At 44.0% G+C, this 25129-nt stretch overlaps 1 protein-coding gene across 6 annotated transcripts in view; it reads left to right on the top strand.

Annotated features, from left to right (window-relative positions):
* Positions 1-2189: 2189 nt before the first annotated feature.
* PCDH19 (protocadherin 19) overlaps positions 2190-25129 on the top strand; it is a 95850-nt gene continuing 72910 nt past the window's right edge. For 2 of the 6 annotated variants that reach the window (XM_031671470.2, XM_006210247.4), the window contains exons 1-3: positions 2190-4336; positions 7197-7337; positions 8035-8362. In XM_031671470.2, the coding sequence (XP_031527330.1) occupies positions 2190-4336; positions 7197-7337; positions 8035-8362 (2616 nt within the window). The remainder of the gene's footprint in view (positions 4337-7196; positions 7338-8034; positions 8363-25129) is intronic. The other 4 variants (XM_006210249.4, XM_006210248.4, XM_072956192.1 and 1 more) reach the window with 2 other exon arrangements.

Here is a 25129-nt window from a genome sequence, read left to right as displayed (position 1 = left end):
ACTACCTCTGGGGCGCTTTCTCCTTCCCTTTCTTCCTTGCACTTCCCGAGAAGAAAAGAGGAAAACAGAGAAACAGACAGACAGACAAATTCAGGGCGAAGAGACAAAGAGGGAGGGGGAGGGGAAGAGAGAATATGAATATGAATATTATACTCAAGATATGAAGATATGTGAGGGAGATAAACACCCCGAGAGAATCAAATCTTCTTTCCTGCAATCTCTACAAACACGAGAAGCGTGCAGTTCCCGGAGAGGCTCAGCTGCAGCGCCAGCACGCCCCTCTCCCCGCTCCACCCTGCCCTCTTGTCCTTGCTGGGCCTGCCGCCTGGCCTCCCCTGACTCCTGCCCGGGCTTCGCGGGCCGGGGTACCACTTGGTCCCGCCAGTGTGTAAGTTTCTGGCTCGCCCCGCCCCGCCCCGCCCCCTCCCGTTCCTTGGCCCCGCCCCAAGCCCGGAGCCCGCTGGGCGGCGCGCTGATTGGCCAGTGCCTGGCGTAGCCGGGCTCGGCAGCTCAGGCTCTCTCCGGCTCTCTCCAGACTCCGCGGCCAGTAGTTTGCGGCATCGGGAGGAGCAGCAGCAGCAGTAGCGGCGGCGGGCGCAGTAAGGAGACGGACGAGCGGGCATAGACGGCAGCAAAGCTCCCGAGCACCATGCCCGGCTTGCCCGGGGGGCACGGGCACCCGCGTCCCTAGCCTGGCGCCGGCCTTTGGCGCGTTGCGCTTCGCGGCACTTCGGCTGAGCAGATTCATCGGAGATCGAAACCTCCCACCCCTGCTCGCTCACACTCCCCACTCACACTCCCCACACCACACACTCACTCTTCCTTTCTCTCACACATTCATATACAGCCCGAGACAGAAAGAGAGAGCGAGACAGACCTCCCGAGTGCGCGAGCGCCCGGGAGGGAGAGAGCCCAACGCAGCGCGGCCAGCGCCTCTCCGGGAGGATGGAATCAAGACGCTCCCGCAAGTAAACTTTGGCGGCGACATAACCGTCGACAGTGGCAGCTGCTGAGGCGGACCCCAGCGACATGCGACTGAACTAGGAGGGCTTACCCCCGCGGCGGCGGCAGCAGCGGCCCTCGGAGCGACACTCCAGCCCAGACCGAGGGAGGAGGAGAAGCCCCTGGTACCCGCGGCGGCGGCCCCGCCTCTCCTGGCCGGTACTGTTGTCGCTTCCCCTTCCCTCCTCTCCATTCCCCGCCCCCGGGCTATTGGAAAGACCGGGACTTTTATTTTCTTGGACAAATTGCCATCGCCCCGTTTCCACAAACTTGACGTGGAAGCTCGGGCTGCGTTGGTAACTTTGATTTCCGAGACGCAAACGCCCGCAGTCCAACTGCTCTGTGGGGGTGACTCCGTGCCCACCTCTGATCCTGGACAGACGCGCCCCTCAAGCCTTCTGAAGCCAACCACAGTGCAAGGGAGCGCGCTCTCGCCTCGGCAGCCTGTCTCCCCTCCCCCTTCCTCTACTGGCCCGGGGACCGCCATCCCGTTCAGCCGGATACTCAGGCGGCTGCAGCGTTTGACAGCAACTCAAACTCCCTCTTGTGATCCCCCCTTTTCCCCAACAGGCCTCGAAAAGGCCACCGTGGCCCCCCCGGACCCCGGAGGGCGCGTTCCAGGCGGGTCCTCTCTCCGCAGTGAGCCAGGAGCACTGGGGGGAGGTCCTTGCGCATGCCAGGTGCACAGACTACGCGCCCGCCAGCCCCAGTGCCGGTGCGCCGCGGCCGGCCGGGCAGTGCCTGAGAAGCTGTGCCCCCACCGGCCTCCCCGCCTTCGCCCCAAGTGCCGTCCGGACTCAGCGGCGCGTCGACCCGGCCGTTCGGACGCCGTCCGACCCGCAGCCCTGCGTCGCTGCGGCCAGTTGCGCCCGGCTAACTTTGAAGGGGGAAAACTGAGTAGCCGGGCTGGAGGGAGGGGGCTCGGGGCCGCGCGGCGCTCCCTCGGCCCCCCGGAGCCCCCGGGCCCCCCGCGAGCCCCCGCCGGGTCCACCGCAACCTCAGCATTGGAGCCGGCGCGGGTGTCCCCCCCGCGCCGCCGGGCCGCCCTGGGCGGGACTCCTCCCGCGGCCTCCGGGGCCCCGGGGCGCGCGCAACAGGCGGCCCGAGTCGGCGGGAAGCTGGAGCGCCGGCGGCGTCGACCTCGGAGGGGTGTGGAGAGGCGAGGCCAGGCAGAGCCCCGCGCAGCCATGGAGTCGCTCCTGCTGCCGGTGCTGCTGCTGTTGGCTGTACTGTGGACGCAGGCGGCCGCCCTCATTAACCTCAAGTACTCGGTAGAAGAGGAGCAGCGCGCCGGGACGGTGATCGCCAACGTGGCCAAGGACGCGCGCGACGCGGGCTTCGCACTGGACCCACGGCAGGCCTCTGCCTTCCGTGTGGTGTCCAACTCGGCTCCGCACCTGGTGGACATCAACCCCAGCTCGGGCCTGTTGGTCACCAAGCAGAAGATCGACCGTGATCTGCTGTGCCGCCAGAGTCCCAAGTGCATCATCTCGCTCGAGGTCATGTCCAGCTCAATGGAGATCTGCGTGATTAAGGTGGAGATCAAGGACCTGAATGACAACGCGCCCAGCTTCCCGGCAGCACAGATTGAGCTGGAGATCTCCGAGGCGGCCAGCCCCGGCACGCGCATCCCGCTGGACAGCGCCTATGACCCGGACTCGGGCAGCTTCGGCGTGCAGACGTACGAGCTCACGCCTAATGAGCTATTCGGCCTGGACATCAAGACCCGCGGCGATGGCTCACGCTTTGCCGAACTCGTGGTGGAAAAGAGTCTGGACCGGGAGACGCAGTCGCACTACAGCTTTCGCATCACTGCACTCGACGGTGGCGACCCGCCGCATCTGGGTACTGTTGGCCTCAGCATCAAGGTGACCGACTCCAATGACAACAACCCGGTGTTTGGCGAGTCCACCTATTCGGTGAGCGTGCCAGAGAACTCACCTCCCAACACGCCCGTCATTCGCCTCAACGCCAGCGACCCAGACGAAGGCACCAATGGCCAGGTGGTCTATTCCTTCTATGGCTACGTCAATGATCGCACTCGAGAGCTCTTCCAGATCGACCCACACAGCGGCCTGGTCACGGTCACTGGTGCCCTAGACTACGAAGAGGGCCACGTGTACGAACTGGACGTGCAAGCCAAGGACCTGGGGCCCAACTCCATCCCGGCACACTGCAAGGTCACCGTCAGCGTTTTGGACACCAATGACAACCCACCGGTCATCAACCTGCTGTCGGTCAACAGCGAGCTGGTGGAAGTGAGCGAGAGCGCCCCCCCGGGCTACGTGATTGCACTGGTGCGGGTGTCTGATCGAGACTCCGGCCTCAATGGGCGCGTGCAGTGCCGTTTACTGGGCAACGTGCCCTTTCGGCTGCAGGAGTACGAGAGCTTCTCCACTATCCTGGTGGACGGCCGGCTGGACCGCGAGCAGCACGACCAGTACAACCTCACGATCCAGGCGCGCGACAGTGGCGTGCCCATGCTGCAGAGTGCCAAGTCCTTTACCGTGCGCATCACCGACGAGAACGACAACCACCCACATTTCTCCAAGCCCTACTACCAGGTCATTGTGCAGGAGAACAACACGCCCGGTGCCTATCTGCTCTCTGTGTCTGCTCGAGACCCCGACATGGGTCTTAATGGCAGTGTTTCCTACCAGATTGTGCCGTCGCAGGTGCGGGACATGCCTGTCTTCACCTATGTCTCCATCAACCCTAACTCCGGGGACATCTACGCGCTGCGATCCTTCAACCACGAGCAGACCAAGGCTTTTGAATTCAAGGTGTTGGCTAAGGACGGCGGCCTGCCCTCGCTGCAGAGCAATGCCACTGTTCGGGTCATCATCCTCGACGTCAATGACAATACCCCAGTCATCACCGCCCCGCCCCTGATCAATGGCACTGCGGAGGTCTACATACCCCGCAACTCCGGCATAGGCTACCTGGTGACCGTTGTCAAAGCAGACGACTACGATGAGGGCGAGAACGGCCGGGTCACCTATGACATGACAGAGGGCGACCGCGGCTTCTTTGAAATAGACCAGGTCAATGGCGAGGTCAGAACCACTCGCACCTTCAGCGAGAGTTCCAAGGCTTCCTACGAGCTTATTGTGGTGGCTCACGACCACGGCAAGACGTCTCTCTCTGCCTCGGCGCTCCTCCTGATTTACCTGTCCCCTGCTCTCGACGCCCAAGAGTCGATGGGCTCGGTGAACTTGTCCCTGATTTTCATTATCGCCCTGGGCTCCATTGCCGGCATCCTCTTTGTCACTATGATCTTCGTGGCGATCAAGTGCAAGCGAGACAACAAAGAGATCCGGACCTACAACTGCAGGTAGAGCCAACTTTTCTTTCTTTCCTTGTCTTGGGTGAATAAGATGTACCTGTCTCTGTGTGAAAAATCCCAGTGCTTTTGTTGCCTACTTCAATGCATGCACCCACTTACAGCGCTTCTTTTTGGAGGCGGGAAGGGGGGGGTTGTGGCAGCCCAAGTTGATCAATTCTTTTGATCTGACAATTTGCTGGAAGACAATCATTTACTGTTTGAATGGATCCTGTCACATAATGATGATGAGCAGAAAAGCAATTATCATTTTAAAATTTGCACAGCTGTCTCTATGAGGTAGTTACGGCAGAAAAAATAAATGAGAGAGAGAAAGAGGAGAGGGAGAGAGAGAGAAAGATTGATTTTCAGCAGAGCCATGAAGTACTACAACTTGATTTGGGGGCTGTACTGTTTTGGGGACAGGTACTGAAAGGAAAGGGAGTGCTGACAGCTACCCTGTCCTGTGTAGAGAGAAACTCTGAAGAGAGCCTGTGAGTGGGAGTCTAAGGTAGAAAACAGAGTTGGGGGGAGAGAGAACAGGAGCGGTGAGGGGAAGCAGGTGATTAGTGTTTTTTAGTGTGTTCTTGGCTTGTTTTATATCCAGTCCCCAAACATCTGGCTATGTGAAGTGAAGTTCTTCCAGTCATCTATGTGTTTTCAAATATCTGGTTGTTGGGCATAGAGCCCAAACATCCCAACGAGGGACTGGGCTTTTGCATCCACATGTTTCACTAGAAATTGCAATCTTCTGGAGTTGATGGCGCTTTCCTCTAATGTGGGACTCTGCTGTGGCACTAAGAGCTGGTCCCTACCAGTGGATGTTACTATGGGCTATTGTGTTACAGCTTTCCTTGAAATGTATGCAGGATGTGTCTGTGTGTGTGTGTGTGTATGTGTGTGTGTGTGTGTGAGAGAGAGAGAGAGAGAGAGAGGAGAGAGACAGGGAGAGAGAGAGGTGGAGGGTGAAGAGAGAGGTGAGGGGGGAGAGAGAGGAGCGAGAGAGAGGACAGCAGAATAGAAATGTGGAAACTGGAGTGACAGGTAGTAATTTTTTTGAAAAAAGATTTCCTGAGAAGCACTTTGGAGGGTCTTGCTGAAGCCCTTCCTTACAATTAGATAGAACAAATAAGTCTAAGTATTTCTAGAGTCCAATATCCAATTTAAGATAATACAAGTAGCGTTTTTATTTTTTTCCAGCAGTGTCTCATCGAAACGGTTGAAAAAAAAGTTTCTTTAATTTGCTGAAAATGAATGATGCTATTTCCAACCAAGGTGTGTGTGTGCTTTCAATACACCTACACACCCAGTGTGTCTTTCATGCCATCTGTGCTTGCATGTTAATCAGTCAAAATATGTTCCTGTAAGTCCGATTTGTATTTGACACCAACTGAAATGCACACTTCTGTGAATCAGAGCCCCCTGAATATGTAACAGCCATGCAATTATTGTTTCCCTTTTACTATTCTCTGCGTTACACAAGTTAGTAGACAAATGCTAACCACACATGAATATCAATCAGGTGCCATAAAAGAGCAGCTGCAATGCCTCATAAATGCTTTAATCCTGTTACTAGTGAAATGGCCATGACTTTTCTTTCCTTCAGCTCCAAGTCATTTCAGATGGGAGAAATGGAAATTAATATTGCTCTTACCTTTGAAACCTGTGACTGCCAGTGGCGATTTTTATAGGAGAAAAATGCAAGGTCTATAAAATTTTATTTATATGGAGATAATGATGGAGGGGACTCTTTTTAGGACATTTCCTCAGCATCAAGTAAATTCGTAAGACCCTTTCCCTGATAAAAAGGAGACCAACTTGAAATAAAGATATTGAAGGCTTTGCCACCTCTTGGTGATGTATGACTAGAAGTGAGAGCTCTTTCCGAGAGCTTGCCAGGGAGATCATTAAACAGGGAGGAGAGCATTCTAATTGGGCGGGGGGGAAGCAAATCTCAGTGCTCTCCAACTTCACTCGCATGTGTATTTTGTAAAGAGCTCTGTTTCCTGTGCTGGTTTGGGATTAATGAAGTACAGTTTAATTAAATAATTGGTCAATACAGAAAAGGCTGCGCAATGAATGCCTCAGCTGAATAATTGGACGGGGCATCGCCAAACTTACCCTTCATGGGGAAACAAAATGATTAGAACTTCCCATTGATTCTGTAAACAGATTAGAAAAGAAAATCCAGCCCCAGACCTGGGGTCTTTAGGAATTTATCTGCTCCCAAGTCCGATAGGTAGGTAGGTATGTAGCAGCAGCTTGCCCTCACTGCAAGGGTGAGGGGAACACAACTGCTCAGCTGTAGGAAGATCCTGGGGCTGGGGGAAGAATGTGCCTGGGGAGATTGCTCAGACTTTTTAGAAACCTAAAGTTAAGGAGCTTGTCTTTCCATGTATTAAGCAGAGGTGTCTTGTTCTCAGCCTCTGCAGAGCCTCTTCCTCACATGCATTCATTCTGAGACTTGCGAGATGATCTGCACTTGCTGTTTGAATTGGGGCTCCCTTTTTGTATTCAGACAATTAGCTTTGTCGAATGAGAATACAGGCACCGTCTTTCCCTCGTAAAGATCAGCCTGTATTATTTATTAACCCTATTGTTTTGCTGATTATTGCTCAGAAATTGAATTTCCAAACAATAAGGTGAATCATTATGTGCGAAGTAATAAATGACTTTGAGAACCTGGCTATGTATTTAAATGTATTTTTTTTGACAAGTCTCTTAATGCTCGGTGTCTTTGGTGCACGTTACTGGGTCTGTGTCAGTGTTAATTAAATTGAGCTCTTTATGTTCCAGTTGCAGCACAGCTGCTTATAGGTACACCTGAATGGAGAAGGATGCTGAATGCACTAACCTTTAAATTCCTTTGCAGTAATTGTTTAACCATCACTTGTCTCCTCGGCTGTTTTATAAAAGGACAAAACAGCAAGTGTCTGCATTGCATCTCGGTTTCTCCCATTAGCGAGGAGCAAGACAAAAAGGCAGAGGAGAAAGTGAGCCTAAGGGGAAAGAGGTAAAAAGGCATTTCCCCTCATTCAAATGGGTTTGGCTATCTGATTTCTCGAGGAGAGGCGGGGGGCGGGGTGGGGAGGAGAAGGGAGCAGGGCTAGGGCAGGGGGAAGGAGGGTGTGGAGGAGAGGAGCTGAGGATTTGGCAAAGGACGGGGTCTGGTCTACTCCAGCTCAAAAACTGATCAGGTCAATCACAGAAGAACCTGACCGAGGGTGTTCACCGCATGGCAATTGCCTGGAGGAACTGCAAAGGGGCTTACTTTTTTTTTTTATTTCCTTCTATCTCCTCTTCGGTTAAGTTAGGACTTGCTTCTTATTTCACCCAGGAGTTCCTTTGGGTTCCAGGGAAGCTCCAGATTTGAGCATTTTCATGCTTTCTCTCCCATAGGCTCAACTTTCCTCATCCCCACACCCTTGTTAAATGGCCACTCACAATGAGAAATTCCAAATCCAAAGTATAGAAACTTTTTTTGGGTGGGGGGAGTGGGAGGTTACTATGTTTATTATAAAAACTTTATGGCCCTCAGCTTGTTTTCGCATGTGAAAAGAACAGGGAGAAACCCGATGATGTAATGCACCAGAATAAGAAGCTGGAGCGGAGATGGGGTGCAACCCTCTGGGGTGCTTAATGTTGATTAATCAATCGCTGCATGGTTTGGGAGGGCGTTAGCGATACATGCTGCCTTTTCTATCACATAGAATCGCTGAGTACTCCTATGGGCATCAAAAGAAATCAAGCAAGAAGAAAAAAATCAGTAAGAATGACATCCGCCTGGTACCCCGGGATGTGGAGGAGACAGACAAGATGAACGTTGTCAGTTGCTCCTCCCTGACCTCGTCCCTCAACTATTTCGACTACCACCAGCAGACCCTGCCTCTGGGCTGCCGCCGCTCTGAGAGCACTTTCCTGAATGTGGAGAACCAGAATACCCGCAATACCAGCGCCAACCACATCTATCATCACTCTTTCAACAGCCAGGGCCCCCAGCAGCCAGACCTGATCATCAACGGTGTGCCTCTGCCCGAGGTGAGTGCAGCTAAGCAGCTCTGTTAGGTCCTCCCAGACCTTCCCCCCGCCCCGTGCTGCTTGCTGGACCCCATAGGCCTCTATGGTGCTACATTCTGCGGCAGGGGTGGGGAGAACTTCTCTGCCTAAGCCCATTTCCATGATCAGGGTTTGCTACCAGTGGTTCTTGGGGCAAGGGGTAAACCAACATACTGGGCCTTCGTAGGGTGGCTGTTGGGAGTGGGAGCTCAAGGTCTGAGCCTTTGGCATACCTGTGTGGTATTCTGGCCTAAGACGGATTTGCTTCACCTGTTGCCAATATGACATGCTTGCCAGCCAGTGGTACCCATACTCCAGTTAAAGTGGCTGAGTAAGAATCAACAAGTAGTCTTAAAGATGGATGAACCCTAGAAGGCTCCAGGGCCAATTTCCTAGTGTGACAGTGATTCAGCCTCCTTAAGCCCCCTGTTTGCTTTTTCTTTGGTCAGACGCATGCTTTGCTGAGAATATGGATGGGCTGGTTAAAGGGAAGCAAGGAAAAAAAAAGCCACTTTGCCATTTCTTAGTAGTTCTTATGGGGACATTTGACAAATGAGGAGGTTGAAACTGTCACTATGAAAATTTCAGGAATCAGCTATGCTTTTGAGTTAGCTCTGTTTCTCTTCACTGAGAATGAATGTTTTCAAGTGGAAGCATCTTTTTTTACACATTATGTGGCCCGATGTTTGCTGGCTATTGAAATATTTCAGGGTAGTAGGGTAATAACATAGATGATGGTGGGTTGGTGGCTGGGTGGAAGGCTCTAAATAATAGTGCTTAAGTTAATTTCAGTTTTCCTTGAATTACTGAAGTCCCTCTTTGGTTGGAAATTTGATGCACTGGGAGGCATGTGCCCTCTTTCAGGCCACTAATGAAAGGAATACTGCATACTTGGAGAGCACTTCACAACCATTGTCTCCTTTGATCCTTATAGTGAGGTATCTTGATAGATTGCCCTTTCATAGATGATGAAATGGAGGTCCAGAGATACTAAAGGAATTGTTCACAGACTCACAGAGTGGGGACATCCAGAGCGTACTAGATTACAGGACTCTAACTCTGGCCAGTGCTGCTTCAGTGACACCTTCCTGCCTGAGAAATAATTCACCTGACATACCTGGGCTAGAATGCATATAAAATGGCCTCATAGTATTTGTATCAGTTTCATAGGGCAAAGGGTTTTAGGACCACTTTCATTGACTGCTCCTCCTAGTTCCTGAAAAATATGTCTCATCAGAATTAATGGGACCAAAAAGCAGAGCTTTTAATGAGAAACTGATGATCTTGCGGCAAGAGAAACACTTCATATTGTCGATCTATAAATCTATAAATAAGGATTTATTGAAAATCCAGTATTATTTGAGGCTGGCTCAGTTATAATGATGAATGTTAGTGAATACTACTAGGAACTAGACCATAGACTTTTTGGAGGACTACTTGTGGACCGCCAAGAGTTCAGGAATGGAGAGGGAGAGGTAGTGCTATTAGCGGAATCAGATAGACCATGATTTTGAATCTGGGGGATGCATCTTGCTATGGAATCCCTCTGAGACTCTGTTTCCTCATCTACAAAATGGGTACATCTATCAAGCAATGTTGATCCAAGGAATAATATGACACTATGTAATGTAAGGGGTCTGACCCATAGGTGCCCCCTGAATTGTAGATCTCTTCACAAGACAATAATTGAAGAATCACTGTTGCAATGGCCTGCATACCTGAGTGTGACTCCCTAGGCACTTGTAACCAAAGAGGAATTTAAGCTGGTTCTGTATAAACAAGACTTAGAAATTGGTGTGGTTACAGAATTCATATTGGAATTTTAAACAATGGAGGTAAAAGACCAAGGTTGTGGGTTCAGGTGGCGACTGCTGTTGCTTGTGGAGGTGGACAAAAGAATTGAATCCTGAGGGCTTGGTGATTATTTATGCAATCAATTCAAGGCACTGGAGCCCTGGTGTCTATGAGATGCTTGGAGTGGGGAGGAGATCCATGAATATGTCTGCATGGTTTACCTAAGATCTTGGTGTTCTTTCTGAGTTTCTCAAAATGGGCAGAATGAAACAAATTATTGCTTTAGTTATTTACAAAAGCCATTGAAAGTCTGAATACTCATCCTATCTCTGACTCACAAAGTTGGATGCTCTCTTTATTTTAACAAAATCACACAGATCTAGTGTCTAGAGTCAGGGCTGAGACAGCATGTATTAGAAACAATGAGGTTAAGTGTGTTATTTCTAATACACAATCCTGGAGAATTCAACTAATAAACCCATTCAGGAAGGGGAGAGACCCACTTACAATAGAGCACGAATCAGGCCATTTAACCTGCATCTGTCACAGAGTCCTGCATGGGGAAAATGACACTTCTCCTTTTCTTCCCATATCAGAGGTCCTTGAACGTGGTCTAGGTAGAATACTTACGTACAGTGAAATATGTCAAAGAGCAGGAATGATCGATTTATACATTCACCTAATATTTGTTGAGTGTCTGTTCTTTGTAAGATTCTGCTCTAAGCTCTGGTGTTAGAGAAGTGAAAAACATGCTCTCTGATCTCAAGGAATGCACATTCTAATGGGGGAGCTAAGCAAACAGGTGCTTTGCATTATGGAGTGATAAATGCTACTATCAGGTACAATGGCATAGTCTCCATTATTAGGATAGTAATATCCTAATATATTTCCTCCGTTTTCTTTATATTTTCCTGATTAATTAATCCATCCAAGAAATCAACATATATTAAGCAATTATAGCACAGAGTAATAAGTGCTACATCTGATAAATACAAGATTCTGTGGAAATTTCTGTATTAAATCTTATTATGTCATGTACACCTTTCTCTATATTATTTCGCACCAAAGCATACTTTTATTTGTTCATTAATTCAACCCAGGAGCATTTATTGCACACTTAGAACACGCCAGACATGTTACGCCTTGCCGAGGATACAAAACCGAAACACTTGATCCTTGACCCCAGGAAGCTTACAGGGAGACAGACAAGGAAACAGGTCATTTCAATTCAGGCTGACATCTCTTTCCTGAGCAAATGTTACATTCTTACTCTCCAGACTGGGATGGAAGGTCACTCACTATACATTAGGTTCCTCTGCTGGGCTACCTTGTGACAAACTCACTCCTTTCCTTAGCTGCAGAGTCAGTTACAAGGCTTACTGGCAGATGCATTATAGAGGAGCCAGAATTGCTTCCCTCACAGAACCCCGTCACAATTTGAAGTTTACAACCATGGCGTTAGATCCAATCAGTAAGCATTTTTTCAGTGTCCATTATGTGCTCAGCTGTGTGGCAGGTACCACGGGGATCCCAAATAAATGTAAGATGTAATATTTGCCATCAGAGTTCATAGTCTAGTTGGGGAGTTTAGATCACCCAGGTGATTTCCCTGTGAGCAACACAAAGGAGTTTCCAAGCTCGGGTCATTTTGTAGCCTCCTTTGTCTACCCCTGCTCCCCTTTCCCTGGAAGCCTTGCCATCATTTTATATGTAGATTGACTGTTTGAGCTCTCGAGGTTTGGTGCTGATTTGAGGATAACTTTTGTATCAGTGTGCAGACCTAGCCACAGCTGAACATGGTTGGTTCTAGAAACCAAAGGGAACGTGACTTTAAATGCAGGTAGGCAGGTAAAGGTAAAGGGCGTGGAGCACTAGTCTAGAGAATTGGAACTCAGCCTTTAGAATTACAGAGACCATCTTGCCTGAAAGTGTATGTCATCATTTACCCATCTTCTCATGTTGGTCAGGAAATCAGCTATGTGAATTTTGTGGTTTTGTACACAAATTTGAGGAGGGAACGTGGAGGATGCTTTGCTGTTTACAGAAGACTTTTGTAGAATTAGTGATGCCAGGTATCTCTTAAATATTTTAAATGGAAGGGTGAGATTTGTATTCCTTGGCATCTTGGTTTATTTAGTTTACAGACTTAGTGTATGTGTAAGTGAATGTGTATGTATGTGAGTGTGTGTGTGTGTGTGTTAGGGTGTGTGTATGGGTGTAGGGGGTGAAGGGAGAGTGAAGAGAGGGGAAAGGAGCTTAAAAAAGAAATATAGAACTGAGAAGAGAGAAAGATAGTAGTTTTGTCAATTTGCTACGATTTTTCTAAAATTATTCTAGTTCCTATAGAGGCTCCTCAGTATGGCAAATAATTTTCTTCCAATCTTATGGAATGGAGGCATGCCTACTGGGTGCCTCTGGATGCTGGAAACTATTACTCCTTGTCCTTCAGCATCCCTGCATTACCCTTTTTGTCACCCAGGCCGTGGTCATTGTTGGGAGGAGGAAAATGCAACTCATTTCTTCTGCTGGTAATGAAAACTTGGGTAGGACCTCTTCCTCCTCCTGCATTCAGGAGGGGTGAAATGGCCAAAGATCCAGTCTCTTTGGTGAGGTGTATTTTAATTTTAGTTTTTTAGTATTGAATGTTTTGGAGCTGACAACTCTAAGAGAGCTTCCAGAATTCTCATTGTAGGTGCGTAGGAATTTAGATTTAGAGTTCAAACTCAGTCTTGAGTTCTCCCTTTTTATTTTTCCTCCTTTCCCTGGCAAACAGTAGCATCTTTGATATGAGACATCCTCAGGGTATGTGCGTGCTCTGTTAGGGTGGCTCACAGAGCAGTTTCATAAGTAGCAATGGGAGTTTGCAGGACGAGGATGTGTGTGGCCGATCAAATTGAATGCTTCCAATTATCCTACCGAAAGTCTCAGTGCATTTTATCTTAGTGCAGATAATGAAACTGAAACATCAGTTAGGCTTTGAAGAAAAGTAAGAAAGAAATAGCTCAGCATGCTTTGGTCCCTAAAAAAGAGTTTTAAAGTTAGGGATTTGTAGTTATTTGAGTGAAACTCTGAGCTAAGGGGCTGGAAAAGCAGCCACAAACCTATCAGATGTCAGATTCAGAAGTCACTAGAAAATTAATCGGTACGATGAGGCTGGTTTGGACAGCAAGATAATGACACAAATCACCACCTCCAATTAAAACAAACCAACAAACCCTTCAGTGAGCATTTTTTAATTTTACTTTCCTTGTTATGACAGGGTCTTAGAACTATCTAAGTCTTATCCCTAAGGGTCGAAAGTACCCCTCAGGCTGCAGAAAGAAGCAGTGGAAAACAGTGTAGCCTGCATCTTTTCAAGGCTAACGCCAGTTTTCTTAAAAAAAAAAAAGGCTCCACTTTTACTGAGAAATACTCTAGGGCCACCTGTTGCCTACATTGCATCTTATTGGCCCGTTTCACACCTAGCCGAGGCAGTGCGTTTCCCAGCGGGGATCCACTTGCAAGATGTGTTCCAGAATAAACTGTTCCTCTGTCGTCTCCATGCAACTGCTGCAGAACTGAGTTAGTTTACATTAGTATTTGCTAATTTATTATTATCATTCCTTATTGGCAATTAACTGGTTACCTTAGAGATCACCGCTCTCCCCATACACCTTCACTAAAGTTGAGCTCAGCCAGAGCGCTTGCTAATGATCCCAAGATTTTTCTCCCTAGGCGACTGGAGGTAGGACATTTTCCATGGAGGGCTCTGAGGCTTTGGAATTCCTCTTATCAGAGGACCACTCGTTTTGGGTCCCAGTAGCCCCACCTGGGTTTTCCCTGACTGTCAGTCGGATTTATAAGGTGGGAGGAGCTCCCTAACCTTGCCCTAGTCTTTGCTGTGCCTTTGGTATACTGTGCCCCGGAGGCTGAAGCTAAGGGATTGGGGGATGGCTTGTGAGGAGTTGGAACAGTGAAAAAGGATGAAATCACCTCCTGGCAGAGCTGGAGTCTTTCAGTTATGGCGCTGCAGTGGATCTGAGGCGTCTGCTTGGAGTTTGAGATGTTGACCCCTCTGCATGTGTATTTCAGCTTCCAGGGCTTGGGGGAGGCCACGCTTGGCTGGCTCGAGCATCTCAGACGTGGGTGAATGAAGCCATTCGTACAAGAGGCCTGTGTGTGAGAGGTGGGAGGCTGGCTCTGGAGCGGCCATTTTCCCCCACTGAGAGGAGGCTTGATTTCTTGATGTGTGACTGGCTGGCCTTTAATGTGAGCCTCATTTACTTCGAACAATTGAGAGGCTTGAAGTGAAAGTCCCAGAGGATCAGTTGTTTGTAGAGGGAAATGCTCTTCAAGTTACATTTCCCCTTCGGCTGTTGTGTAGTTACGAGCGGTTTTGTGTGGGCTGCGCAGGGAGGGTCACTCTGCGTCTAGTGTGTGTACTCAGGCTGCTCGCGCCTCCTCACGTCCCCCAGGGAACCAGGGCAGCAGCCCGGAGCTGCAGAATAGCTCTGTCAGCCCCGGGAACTTGGGCTCCCATGTGGAAACCTCATTTGCTATCATTCAGCATCATTCAGTATTTTGCTTAAAAATACTGGCTAGGACCACACAGCTCCACAGCACTCCTGGAGGAGATGTCAGAAAGGACCAGTATTTCTACTCTATAATCACGAAAAAATGGGGTTGAGGGCTGGCAAATGACTCACTGAGGCACGCATCATTTGGGACCAGACTGGACTCCATTTTGCTTGATGGCATTCCTCTGTTACAGCTTCAAAGTGTTTTCTGTCACAGAACAGACAACCTGATTAGGTTCCACAGGAGGACCTGTGGCTATACCTTTGGCCAGTAGTCGTGGTCCTGAAAAGTTGTGCAACGAGTGTTTCCTTTGTAAATTAAACCCCATGTTAACCACAGCGATGGTACTCCGTATAGAAACCCTGTGGTGGATTATTTCATACAGGAAACAGCCCTGGCGTAACATGAGTAATCAACTCCTTACCGATTTCCTTTGTATGGCTGGATTTTTCACGTATTTTGTTTGCTTAAAGTGCAACTCCTCACACTGGCAAGGTTTACAAAATCTTTGAAAGGTGGACTAATTCGTTATTCCCTTGACTTCTCACTGTTTAGCCTTTCTGGTTGAATCACACTTAATTAAAAATGTCATTATGTAATATTTAAAATACACGGAGTCCAGAGAAGATATAATATCGCCCAGATTTAACAAATGTTAACATTTCGTATTTGCCCCAGATGTAAAAAAAAAAGTAAAAGCTTACAGCTGCCCTCTTCCCATCCTATTCCTCTCCCTCCATTCTTTGTAAGTCTGTAGCTGGAAGAACAGAAAACCATAGGAGTGCTTTGGCGCTTTTTGTCTTAGCCTCTTGCGTTCGCTTCGGAAAGCAGATGACTCTCACTTTGCCACCCCAGGTCTTGAAAGCTCCCCAAGTCAATACGGGTTTGCTGCGTTGAGTAGTGCCTGGCAGTTACTTTGGAAAATGAAAGGGCTCTCTTAGACTTCCTTTAAATCCCATCTTTTGGGGAGGGAGACAATTACTTTTTGGAAAGAAGAGAAATGAGGGTGAGAGTTAGACTGACAGACAGACAGGTGTTAGGGGCAGCTATCTTGAGTTCTGAGCAGACCACTGGGGATGCAGCAGGCAAGAAGTGGCTGTGAAGCCTGCCTTCTCCTTGAGCTCAGTGTTCATGGACAAGCATCAGGGCTTCTTCATGTCAGATGCTTAAACACTGCCTTGATGTGCATAGTCTTTGGATGCTCCATTAAGTCGCTGAGTGCCAGGGTGGCCAGTTTTCAGCTTCTCCCACCGGGCCCCATCTGGCCACTGTTCTGTGGCAAGCTGCTCTCCCTCACTGCCACCAGCACTGGTCTTGGCAGTCTCTGCTTTCTGGATTATTTTTGCTCCTCAATCTGATTTCCAGAGCATGAAGGGCACCTCGTCTCCGATTGTGTAGTTTGCTCTTCTGAACAAAATGGATTCCCTGTATCAGTTGGCAGGAAGGTAAGTTCAATCCAAAGGCTAGACTTTCCCTGTAGAGATGTGTGTGTGTGGGGGGGGAGGGAGAGGGAGATGCAGGGAGAGAGAGAAAACATTATCTGTTTCCCTCATTCACTTATTCTGCCTCTGAGGTGAGGGAGCCTTTGTGAGCTGGCCTGATTGTACACGTATCTGTGAGCTTAGGTTCTCAGAGCCTTCTCCTCACCCCTTGACACTCTGCTGGTTGCCTCCCTGAGTAAATGCTTATAAGCCTAGTCACAGCAGGGTGTGATCCCCCCAAATGTGAGGCCAGGGCACCCCAATTTGATATAGCTCAGAGACAATATCCTGGTGACTATTTTTAATTGAGAACTGAGTAGGCAGCCGCCAAATAGTCATTGCCGTGCAGACAACCTAGCTTAAGAAAACCTTATAGGGAATTGCAATTCCTTGGAAATAATTCTCTGAGGTTCAGTTTCTCTTTTTGTCTTTCTTGGGCATAATTCTGTTTAAAGTCCTCCTCTTCCTCTTTAATTCACTTGGCTCAAGGAAGTCTGGTTTGGGCTGCCTGTGTGTACAGGTACTTTGCTATAAAACCATATCTTTTCTAAGTGAGATGTATGACTAGGGAGACTGGATCAGACTGCACTCATATGGGTTGACTTAACCTTTAAGCAACTTTTTTTTTATAACTAAAGATGCCTGTAATCTAGCATTCATATTTGAAACTTGACATGCTGGAGGGATGCGGGGCTCTAGAAATGTAGGAACAAGCAGAGACATCTGGCTATAGGTAATGTTGAACAGCTTGTTGGAAGACTGATTTCCTCCTCTGTGCTGCCAGGCACAGAGGCCATGGTGAGGACACAGGCACGCTGCACTCAGAAGACTGGCATTGACTCTGATCTTGCCGTATTGGTCATTTCTTTAATTAGTGCATTTCCATTTTTGCAAGTATAGACTTTCGAGTGATGGAGTATGCTAATGGCAACATTTGTTCCTAAGAGCTTAGGGGAGAGAACATGATGGCATTAGTATTAAATAATGGCTTTTTCATAGTGAGATTTTGCCTGATTTTTTAATTGCAAAACAATTTGTGATAGTTATGCTTCTTTAGAAACAAATCTCCAGTGCTATATATGAAACACCAATTTTCTGTGTGGCTTGTGAGCTTGCTAATGGGACGTGTGTCCTTGTACGTCTAGGTCACTCGTTCTAATTTTGCCTCTACTTGTAATTCTTTAGAAACAGAAAAAGGCGTGTGCTTTGTTGCAGTAAGAAATACAATAAGGAAATTCCTGAAATGGAAAGAAAGTTAAAATGCTTTTGCGCAAACTCTACATTGTGTAGTGGCCTGATAGAGCAAAATTTTATAAAACTGGTAAGCCATACCTACCATGGCACTGAGTGTTGTTGGAATGGCCTCGAGGGCTCAGTCTTTGCACATCTGATCATCTGGTGCCCTCAAGAAGCCATCATGGAAGGTGGAGAAAAAAATCCGGAACTGCAAAGGGTTGTGGCTGTGCATGGTGTCATATTTGGAGACATGGGATCAAAAACATGTGTGACACTTGCAGTACCTTCCTTTCCTCACCCTGTGAGCCTACTGAACTCCATTGGGACGGTTATCTCTGATGTCTGTATCACCCTGAATCCCTGTATTCCCAAAGATGATGATCTAGAAATCTATGATTCTGGAATGCTGAGGGGAGGTCACTTGCAAAACAGACAAAACAGATTTAAAAACTTTATAAAAGAGGAGCTTTAGTTTATTGAAATCTATTATTACAAACGAAACCAGACTCCAAGACACTGAGAATTCTGAAAAATCCAAACAGATGTCTAACAGCACCAGTCCAGGAACAATTACGTGAGACCAGCTCAGGGGATTTCATAGTTCTCTTGCAGCTCTGAGTGTGACTCTGTGAATTCTGCAGCATTAGTTTGAAGGGCCTCATGTAGCTGACCGCGTTAAGGTTTTGGTCCGCGGGATGATGATGGCTGCTCTGTATGTGGTATTGAGAGTAAGGGACTCAGTTATGACAGATGACACAAATAGGTACAGCCTTTTAGTTTTTACATGAGGGTGAGATGTTCTGTGTCTAATGTGAATGGTATGTACATCAAAACTCGGTAGCCTCCCTATTCAAATGGGTTTTCTTGTCCAATGTGAGTTCTGTCATAAAGGCAGCAAGGAGTACACTAACCTTGCTTCAGTGGGTCTGTTACTTGTTCTAGGCATGAGAAGGAGATGCACATCTCTGGCCTGGCAAACTAGACCTTTCAGAAGAACACAAATTCACTTAAGTATAACTTATGTTGATTATCACGCTACCTAAAAATTCACAGTGCTGTAAGTCACCAAGACCTCCTTTTTAAGTTAGGTATTCTTGAGAACTGTTTTGTATATCATGATAAATTATCTAACCTTTCATACTGTCGAAGGCCAACATTATGGAAATAAGCAGCTTTTTATTCCATTCTAAGGTCAGTCTAACCAAATTATGCGACTTCTAATGCAATTGCTTGAAGCTTCCACTTTGAAAGTTTTCTCATTTTAATACCTTGCAACAGAGATAAATATTTTAAAGCTACTGTTCATGTTCAACAATATATTTCCGCTGATTGTCCTTCTTTCTGTGGCATTTGTTGGCATGAGAGGCAGTTCACCATGGCTTTGCTCATTTTGCTGTTTGCTGTAGATAATCAGCAAAGAGCAGGGATGCAATAAAAACATGTATTTTTGTTGCTGTTGTTCTTTTTAATTTCAGGCCATAGGAGGCTAACTGAGACCTACAGAATCAATATATACGGGGCACTTGGGGTTTTGCTTGAGAGCCAAAAATGAGGTAGATTTTCTTTTAAAGCAGATTTGATTTCAGAATTATTAAACTCAATGCATGTTGGAGGCTGGCGGATTGCATTCAGCAGGATTTGGGGCACTATCTGTAACGAAGCAATCTATTTCTTTCAGGGAGTAAACTGCTGTTTCAGGGGAAGGAGAGGTCAGTTAGGGAGCTTTTGGGAAGCTCTGTTTTACTTTTAAGCCCCCTAAAGAATATTTTTCAGGGGCTCCTTGAAGGCAGGACCAATTCTGTACAATTCCTTTTGTTCAGTGTCAGGTGTGATTACGTTTTGTTACTGATGAGTTTATACAATTTCTACTGTGGTTATTGTGCCCTGATCTTAAAGGGTGTTTATTCTAGGTAAAGCCTGGTCCTGTACGTTGATTGCTTCCAGACTTTAGTGAATGGGCTTACTGTTTAGCTAGTTAGACTCCTTTCAAAAAATATTTTGACTTTAAAATGTTCACCCATTCATCCATCCACCAAATATTTGTAGATCATCCTTTATTGACCAGCTCTGTACTCAGTCCTGAGGGATAGAGAGGAAGTATAAGCAGTGCTTACCCTCATAGCTTATATTGTCATTGAGGAGACAAGATGAGAAGTTAAACATATAAAAAAAAAATCAATGGGAAAAGTAAGGATTATTCACTAAGTGGTGACATGTAATTTTTAAACAATTGAAAAAAATGTTTTTATTTCTCACTATATGACAAAATAAATTCCATATGGATTAAAGACTTAAAATTTTGAGATGAAAATTTTTATTATTTCAAATAAAATTATTAAAAGAAAATATAAATAAATATCCATCTAATTTTGAAATTGAAAAGGACTTTAGAAGCATACAAGTGATGGAAATGAACACAAAGAAAAATACCAGCAGCTCATGCTGTGTAAAACTGAGAAATGTCTATGTTCCAAAATGTCAAAAGCTAAATAAAAAAATAAACCATAAGCCAGGAAAATATTTTTAATTTCTATAGTAGACAAATAACCTATATTTATTAGTTCTACAAATATTTATAGAATTCTTACTGTGTGCTAGTCACTATTCAAAGTGCTGGGGATGCAACAGTGAAAAAAACAAAGTCCCTATCTCCATTGAGTTTATATTTTTATGGACACAAACAATAAACAAATAAATATATAATCTATTAGGTGGTGATATGGAAAAAAATAAGGAAAGATAAAGGGCACATGTTTTGCCAGGAATGAGGGTTCTCTAGGGAGGTGAGGAAGACATTTTGGATAAGGGTACATTTAAGCAATGCCCTTAAAATATAAAGAACTCTTACAAATCAATAAGACAAATAGTGCAATTTAAAAATTATGCAAAGGATCCAAATAGGTAATTCATAAAGAAACTGTACAAGTGACTAGTAGATATAAAAATATTTCAGTCTTGGTAACCAAATAATAGAAATGGAATGCTCATTATTAACTTTAATTATGAACACCATATGTACTTATTAAAAAGTCAAGCATTACAAGAGTGTATAAAATAGAAGTCTCCACAACTCTTTTCTCACCAATCTGTTACCTCAGGGGAACCACAGACAATAATTTGATGTTCAAGATGTCATTTTTTACTTATCAAATTGGGAAAGATTAAAAAAAATATACTCAGCTTTGGCAAGGGTGTGGTTGCATATGGAGTATAATTGATAGGATTGAAATTAATATAATCTTTCTTGGGGTATATTTGTCAATGCACATTAAAAGCCCTAAAATATCTAGTATTCCTTCTTCTGGAAGTTATTCTGAGGAAATAATTTTAGATTTGCTTAGAAATTCATGTTCAAGGGTGTCAATCTCAGTATAATTTATAGAAATAAAATATTGAAAATGTCCTAAATATCATCAATATGTGAATGACTAAATATATTTGGTACCTACATTGCTAGAATACTATGAAGTTGTTAAAATAATATTTTGAGGAATATTTAGTGATACAGGCAAATGCTCTTGTTATAACCTACACTAACTGAAAAAAATCAGTAAGCAAAACAGCGTGTATAGATTGATTCCAATTGTTTAAAAATATATACGCATAGAAAAAAAGTTGGAATGTAAATTACCAAAGCATTAATAGTTATCTCAGTTTCAGGAGATCAGGTAATTTTTACTTTTTAAATATACTTTTCTAATTTCCCAAATTTTCTACACTGAACGTGTATTATTTTTGAGATCAGAAAGTTAAAAAAGTTAACTACTATACTACACAGTAAATATTAAGGAACAAAGAGATGACATAAACAGGATTGTAAATTATTTTCATTTTTCAATCAGATCATACTTTCTAAATTTTTCTTTGTATTTTCCTTTTTTTGGAAGTCTCTCTGAGATAACAGGTATAGAGGTTCACATTTAAAAATAACCCTTTTCTTTACAGTTTACCTTTTAAGTGTGAGAAAAAATATTATGAAAAATACATTTTTCCTTCTTCATTCTTCTTGCCCATATGTATACCCTTGCAAAAGTAAATTTATTTCACCAGTGTTAGACATCTGGTTCACAAATTTTATTTTTAGAATGAGCAATTTTAAAATAGTAACATTTAGCTTTAATCTATAGAGATTTTTAATACCATAAAAATGATATAGGCTTTTTCTAAGGGCCAATTTTGGTAAAATGTATTTTTTCAGTGCTCTTTTCTGGACCAAATAGCCAAGTTGATGGAGAATCTTTTTAATATTCCTCAATATTTGATTTCCTGTTTGGACTTCTTGGCTCTGAGGCATAGGACAGCCCCGACACTTTAGAACAATAAAAAGGAGAGAGTTAATGAGCTGGTGATCATTGAGATACTCAAAATCTCAAATTCAGCCTTGACTAAATGCATTGTTTTTTTTTTGCCAAAAAAATGGAATGTGTTCAATTCTGTTTAAGAAAGGCACATTTACTTGATTGCCTCCCCATCTATTAGCTTAACTTTAAACAGCATAAATACAACAAAGCCCAGCATCCACTGGGACACTTTTTAAATAATGGCTGGATGAACTTCTCACGTACTAAGTACTGCACTTAAATGTAAAGTGACTATTCCGTGGCCCTGTGTAGATATCAGGACTATTTAGATATTGTAAAGAAAATTCTCACTACAAACAAACAAACAGATGCTTCACCCCCACCCCCACCCCACAGCTAATAAATGAGAATGTCATCTGTACAATGTCACCCTGATTGTAGATGAAGTGTTTGCCTGCTACAGGAAAACATCTGCGGCCTAATTCTGTAGTCTGTCCCTTGGATAAATGGAGACTATGAACCTCAGTAGGACTGTATTTCTTATATGTGTAATCATTTAACTAGATGAGTTTCGATTTGAATTATATGTTTTTCATGTTATAACATGGAGTATTTGATAGAAATAAATAGCAATGTCTTTTTTGTGAGTGTAGACACAGGAAGAAGGGACTAAAAATTAAGGAAAATTAAAGGAAACACCATCACCTTCTTCCCAGCACCCCACCTTTTCTATTTTAGCTCTTTAATATAAAAGTCCTCATTTAAAGAAATATAGAGAATGCTTGAAACTGGATTTTGAAGCGACTTAAGAAAAGATTCACATTTTCCCCTTCATATGGCTTAAAGATGAGATTGTTTGGATTAGAAAGGAATTTCCAGGAAATTGAAATATTTAATTAATTTTAAGCCAGGATTTGAAAGACATTAATGTGATAAAGCAGAGTCTTCTAGCTGAAAAAATAAAATGCAATACTATGTAAATTCGTATCACCACTAACGTGAGTCTAAAACTCCAGAAAGGGAAAAGAATACTGAAAGGAAGGAATTTTGTTTATGGAATTCTGATCCAATTGCATTTGCCTGTCAGTGGGGGTTTGGTCTTGACTCTGAAGAAGGCAGTACTAAACACATGCAGCTGCCTAGTGTGTGTGTGAAGGTCTGACTGTGGACTTGTTTATGGGCCTTGGATAGGTCTGAAGACCTTGAAGTTCTCCCTACCCTCCACTCTCCACCAGCTGTAGTTGCCAAGGACCCGAGAACAGAATTGATTAGACTGTGTGACTGAGAAGTTCTTGTTGACCAGTGCCATTATGAGGGAAATTGAGCCACCTAGGGAGATAGAGACACACAAAAGCCCCCTGCAACAAGTGGTAATCTCATGGGTTAGTATCTTGGATGACACATCTGTTAATGTCTTGAGTGAATAAAGTATACTATCTGGCTTTCACTTGACAATTATGAAGAAACCTGTTGCTCTCTGAAGGAAAAGTAGGCTGGGTCTAGTGTCTTTTCTATTATTTTTATTGGTTATTCACTACAAAATCAATTCATTTTCATTGTAAAAACAATGGAAAAGAACAGAAATACTTAAGGAAGTTGGAAAATCATCCATAATTTCACCAGTTAGGGGAAACCACCATGAACTTTCTGTTCCATGCCAGATACAAAATAAATACTCAATAAACGTTGTCAGATTAGTGAAAAAAAAAACTTCCATATTTTTACTGCTTTAAAACTGGAATCACTTTAGTTGAGATCATTCTGATTCTTTTCCCATCTTTATGTTATATCATGAATTTTTTCTCTATCATTAGAAAACCTTTATAAGCAAGATATTTTCCTAGTGGTTGAATTGTATTTTGTTCTATAGATAGGATTTATTTTACTAAAACAAGTTTTAATGTTGACTTTTTAAGTTATTTAAATTTTGTCATATTATAAATAATACTATGTTAGTTATCCTTATATATCCTTACATGTGAATCTCACTGTGATCTCTGATTGTGTCCTTAGAATAAATTCCCTAGAAGTGATACTGTTTTATGTGAAGGCTTATGTATTTTTAAGACTTCTGATGTATATTTCCCACAGAAAAGTACCAATGTACAGACCTAACAGTGTATTAGAGCCCATTTCACTGTACTCACAAAGCATTATTATAATTTTAAATAATATCATCAGTCTGATGAAGGCAAGGGAAACAGGCAGTCTCATACATTGCTAGTGGGCGTATAAATTGGTACCAGTCCCATGGAGGACAATTTGACAATGATCTTCAAAATTGTAAATGCATATACCCTTTGACTCAGCAAGTGTGTTTTTAGGATATCTTATGGATATCTTGACCATGTGTAAAATTACTTAAATACAAGGTTATTCATTGATGCATTATTTGATATAACAAAAATTAAAACAATATGTATGTCAAGCAATATAACCTTTTAAAAAATGAATGTTTTCTATATTGATATGGAAAGACTTCTAAATATACTGTTAACTAAACAAAAGGAAGATTCAGGAAAATATGTGGGCATACTACCATTTGTGTGAAAAACGAGAGAAAAATAAAACATAATTTTTATTGTTTTATATGTGCATGAAATTGTGTAGAATGATAAATAGGAAATTAATTAGAATGGGTACAATTGGCACAACATTGTAAAATGACTATAACTCAATAAAAAATGTAAAAAAAAATAAATTATGAAAGATTTCATACACTCAAAAAAACAAAATTAGAATGGGTACCTGTTGGGAAAATGGCAAATGAGAGGCTAGGGCACAGGGATTGGAGGGAGAATTAGTTCTGTAGATGAAAATGGGTATCTAATTTTAGTTTAACTTTGTATTTCTGTGATTTTTTGGAAAAAAAACTCCCTTGTTTCATTTGTTGAAAAGACTTTTTTGTCAGTGCATTGTATGACTTTTAATTCTGTTTATGCTTATTTTTAATTTACAGGGTCTTGGAATCACTGTATAGAATATATATCAGTCTTTTAGTCTATGATTTCTTTTGTTGCTTTTGAGCTATCAAACTCTCCCAACCCCGAGATTATATATCTGCACATACATTTATGTATCATCCCTCGGTATCTGTGGGAGATTGTGTCTGTGGATGCTCAAGTCCCGTATATAAAATGTTGTAGTATTTGCATATAACCTACACATCCTCCCATATACTTTAAGTCATTTCTAGATTACTTATAATACCTAATACAAGAAAATTCTACATAAATAGTTGCCAGGATGTGGCAAATTCAAGGTTTGCTTTTTTTGGACTTTCTGGAAGTTTTTTTGCAAATATTTTTGATCTGTGGTGGGTCAAATCTGCATATATATATATATATCACATTTTTTCCAGGATTCTTATGAATTCATTT

This window comes from Vicugna pacos, chromosome X (genome assembly GCF_048564905.1).
Source record: "Vicugna pacos chromosome X, VicPac4, whole genome shotgun sequence".
Classification (NCBI taxonomy): Eukaryota; Metazoa; Chordata; class Mammalia; order Artiodactyla; family Camelidae; genus Vicugna; species Vicugna pacos.
This window is presented reverse-complemented; position numbering and strand designations above follow the sequence as displayed.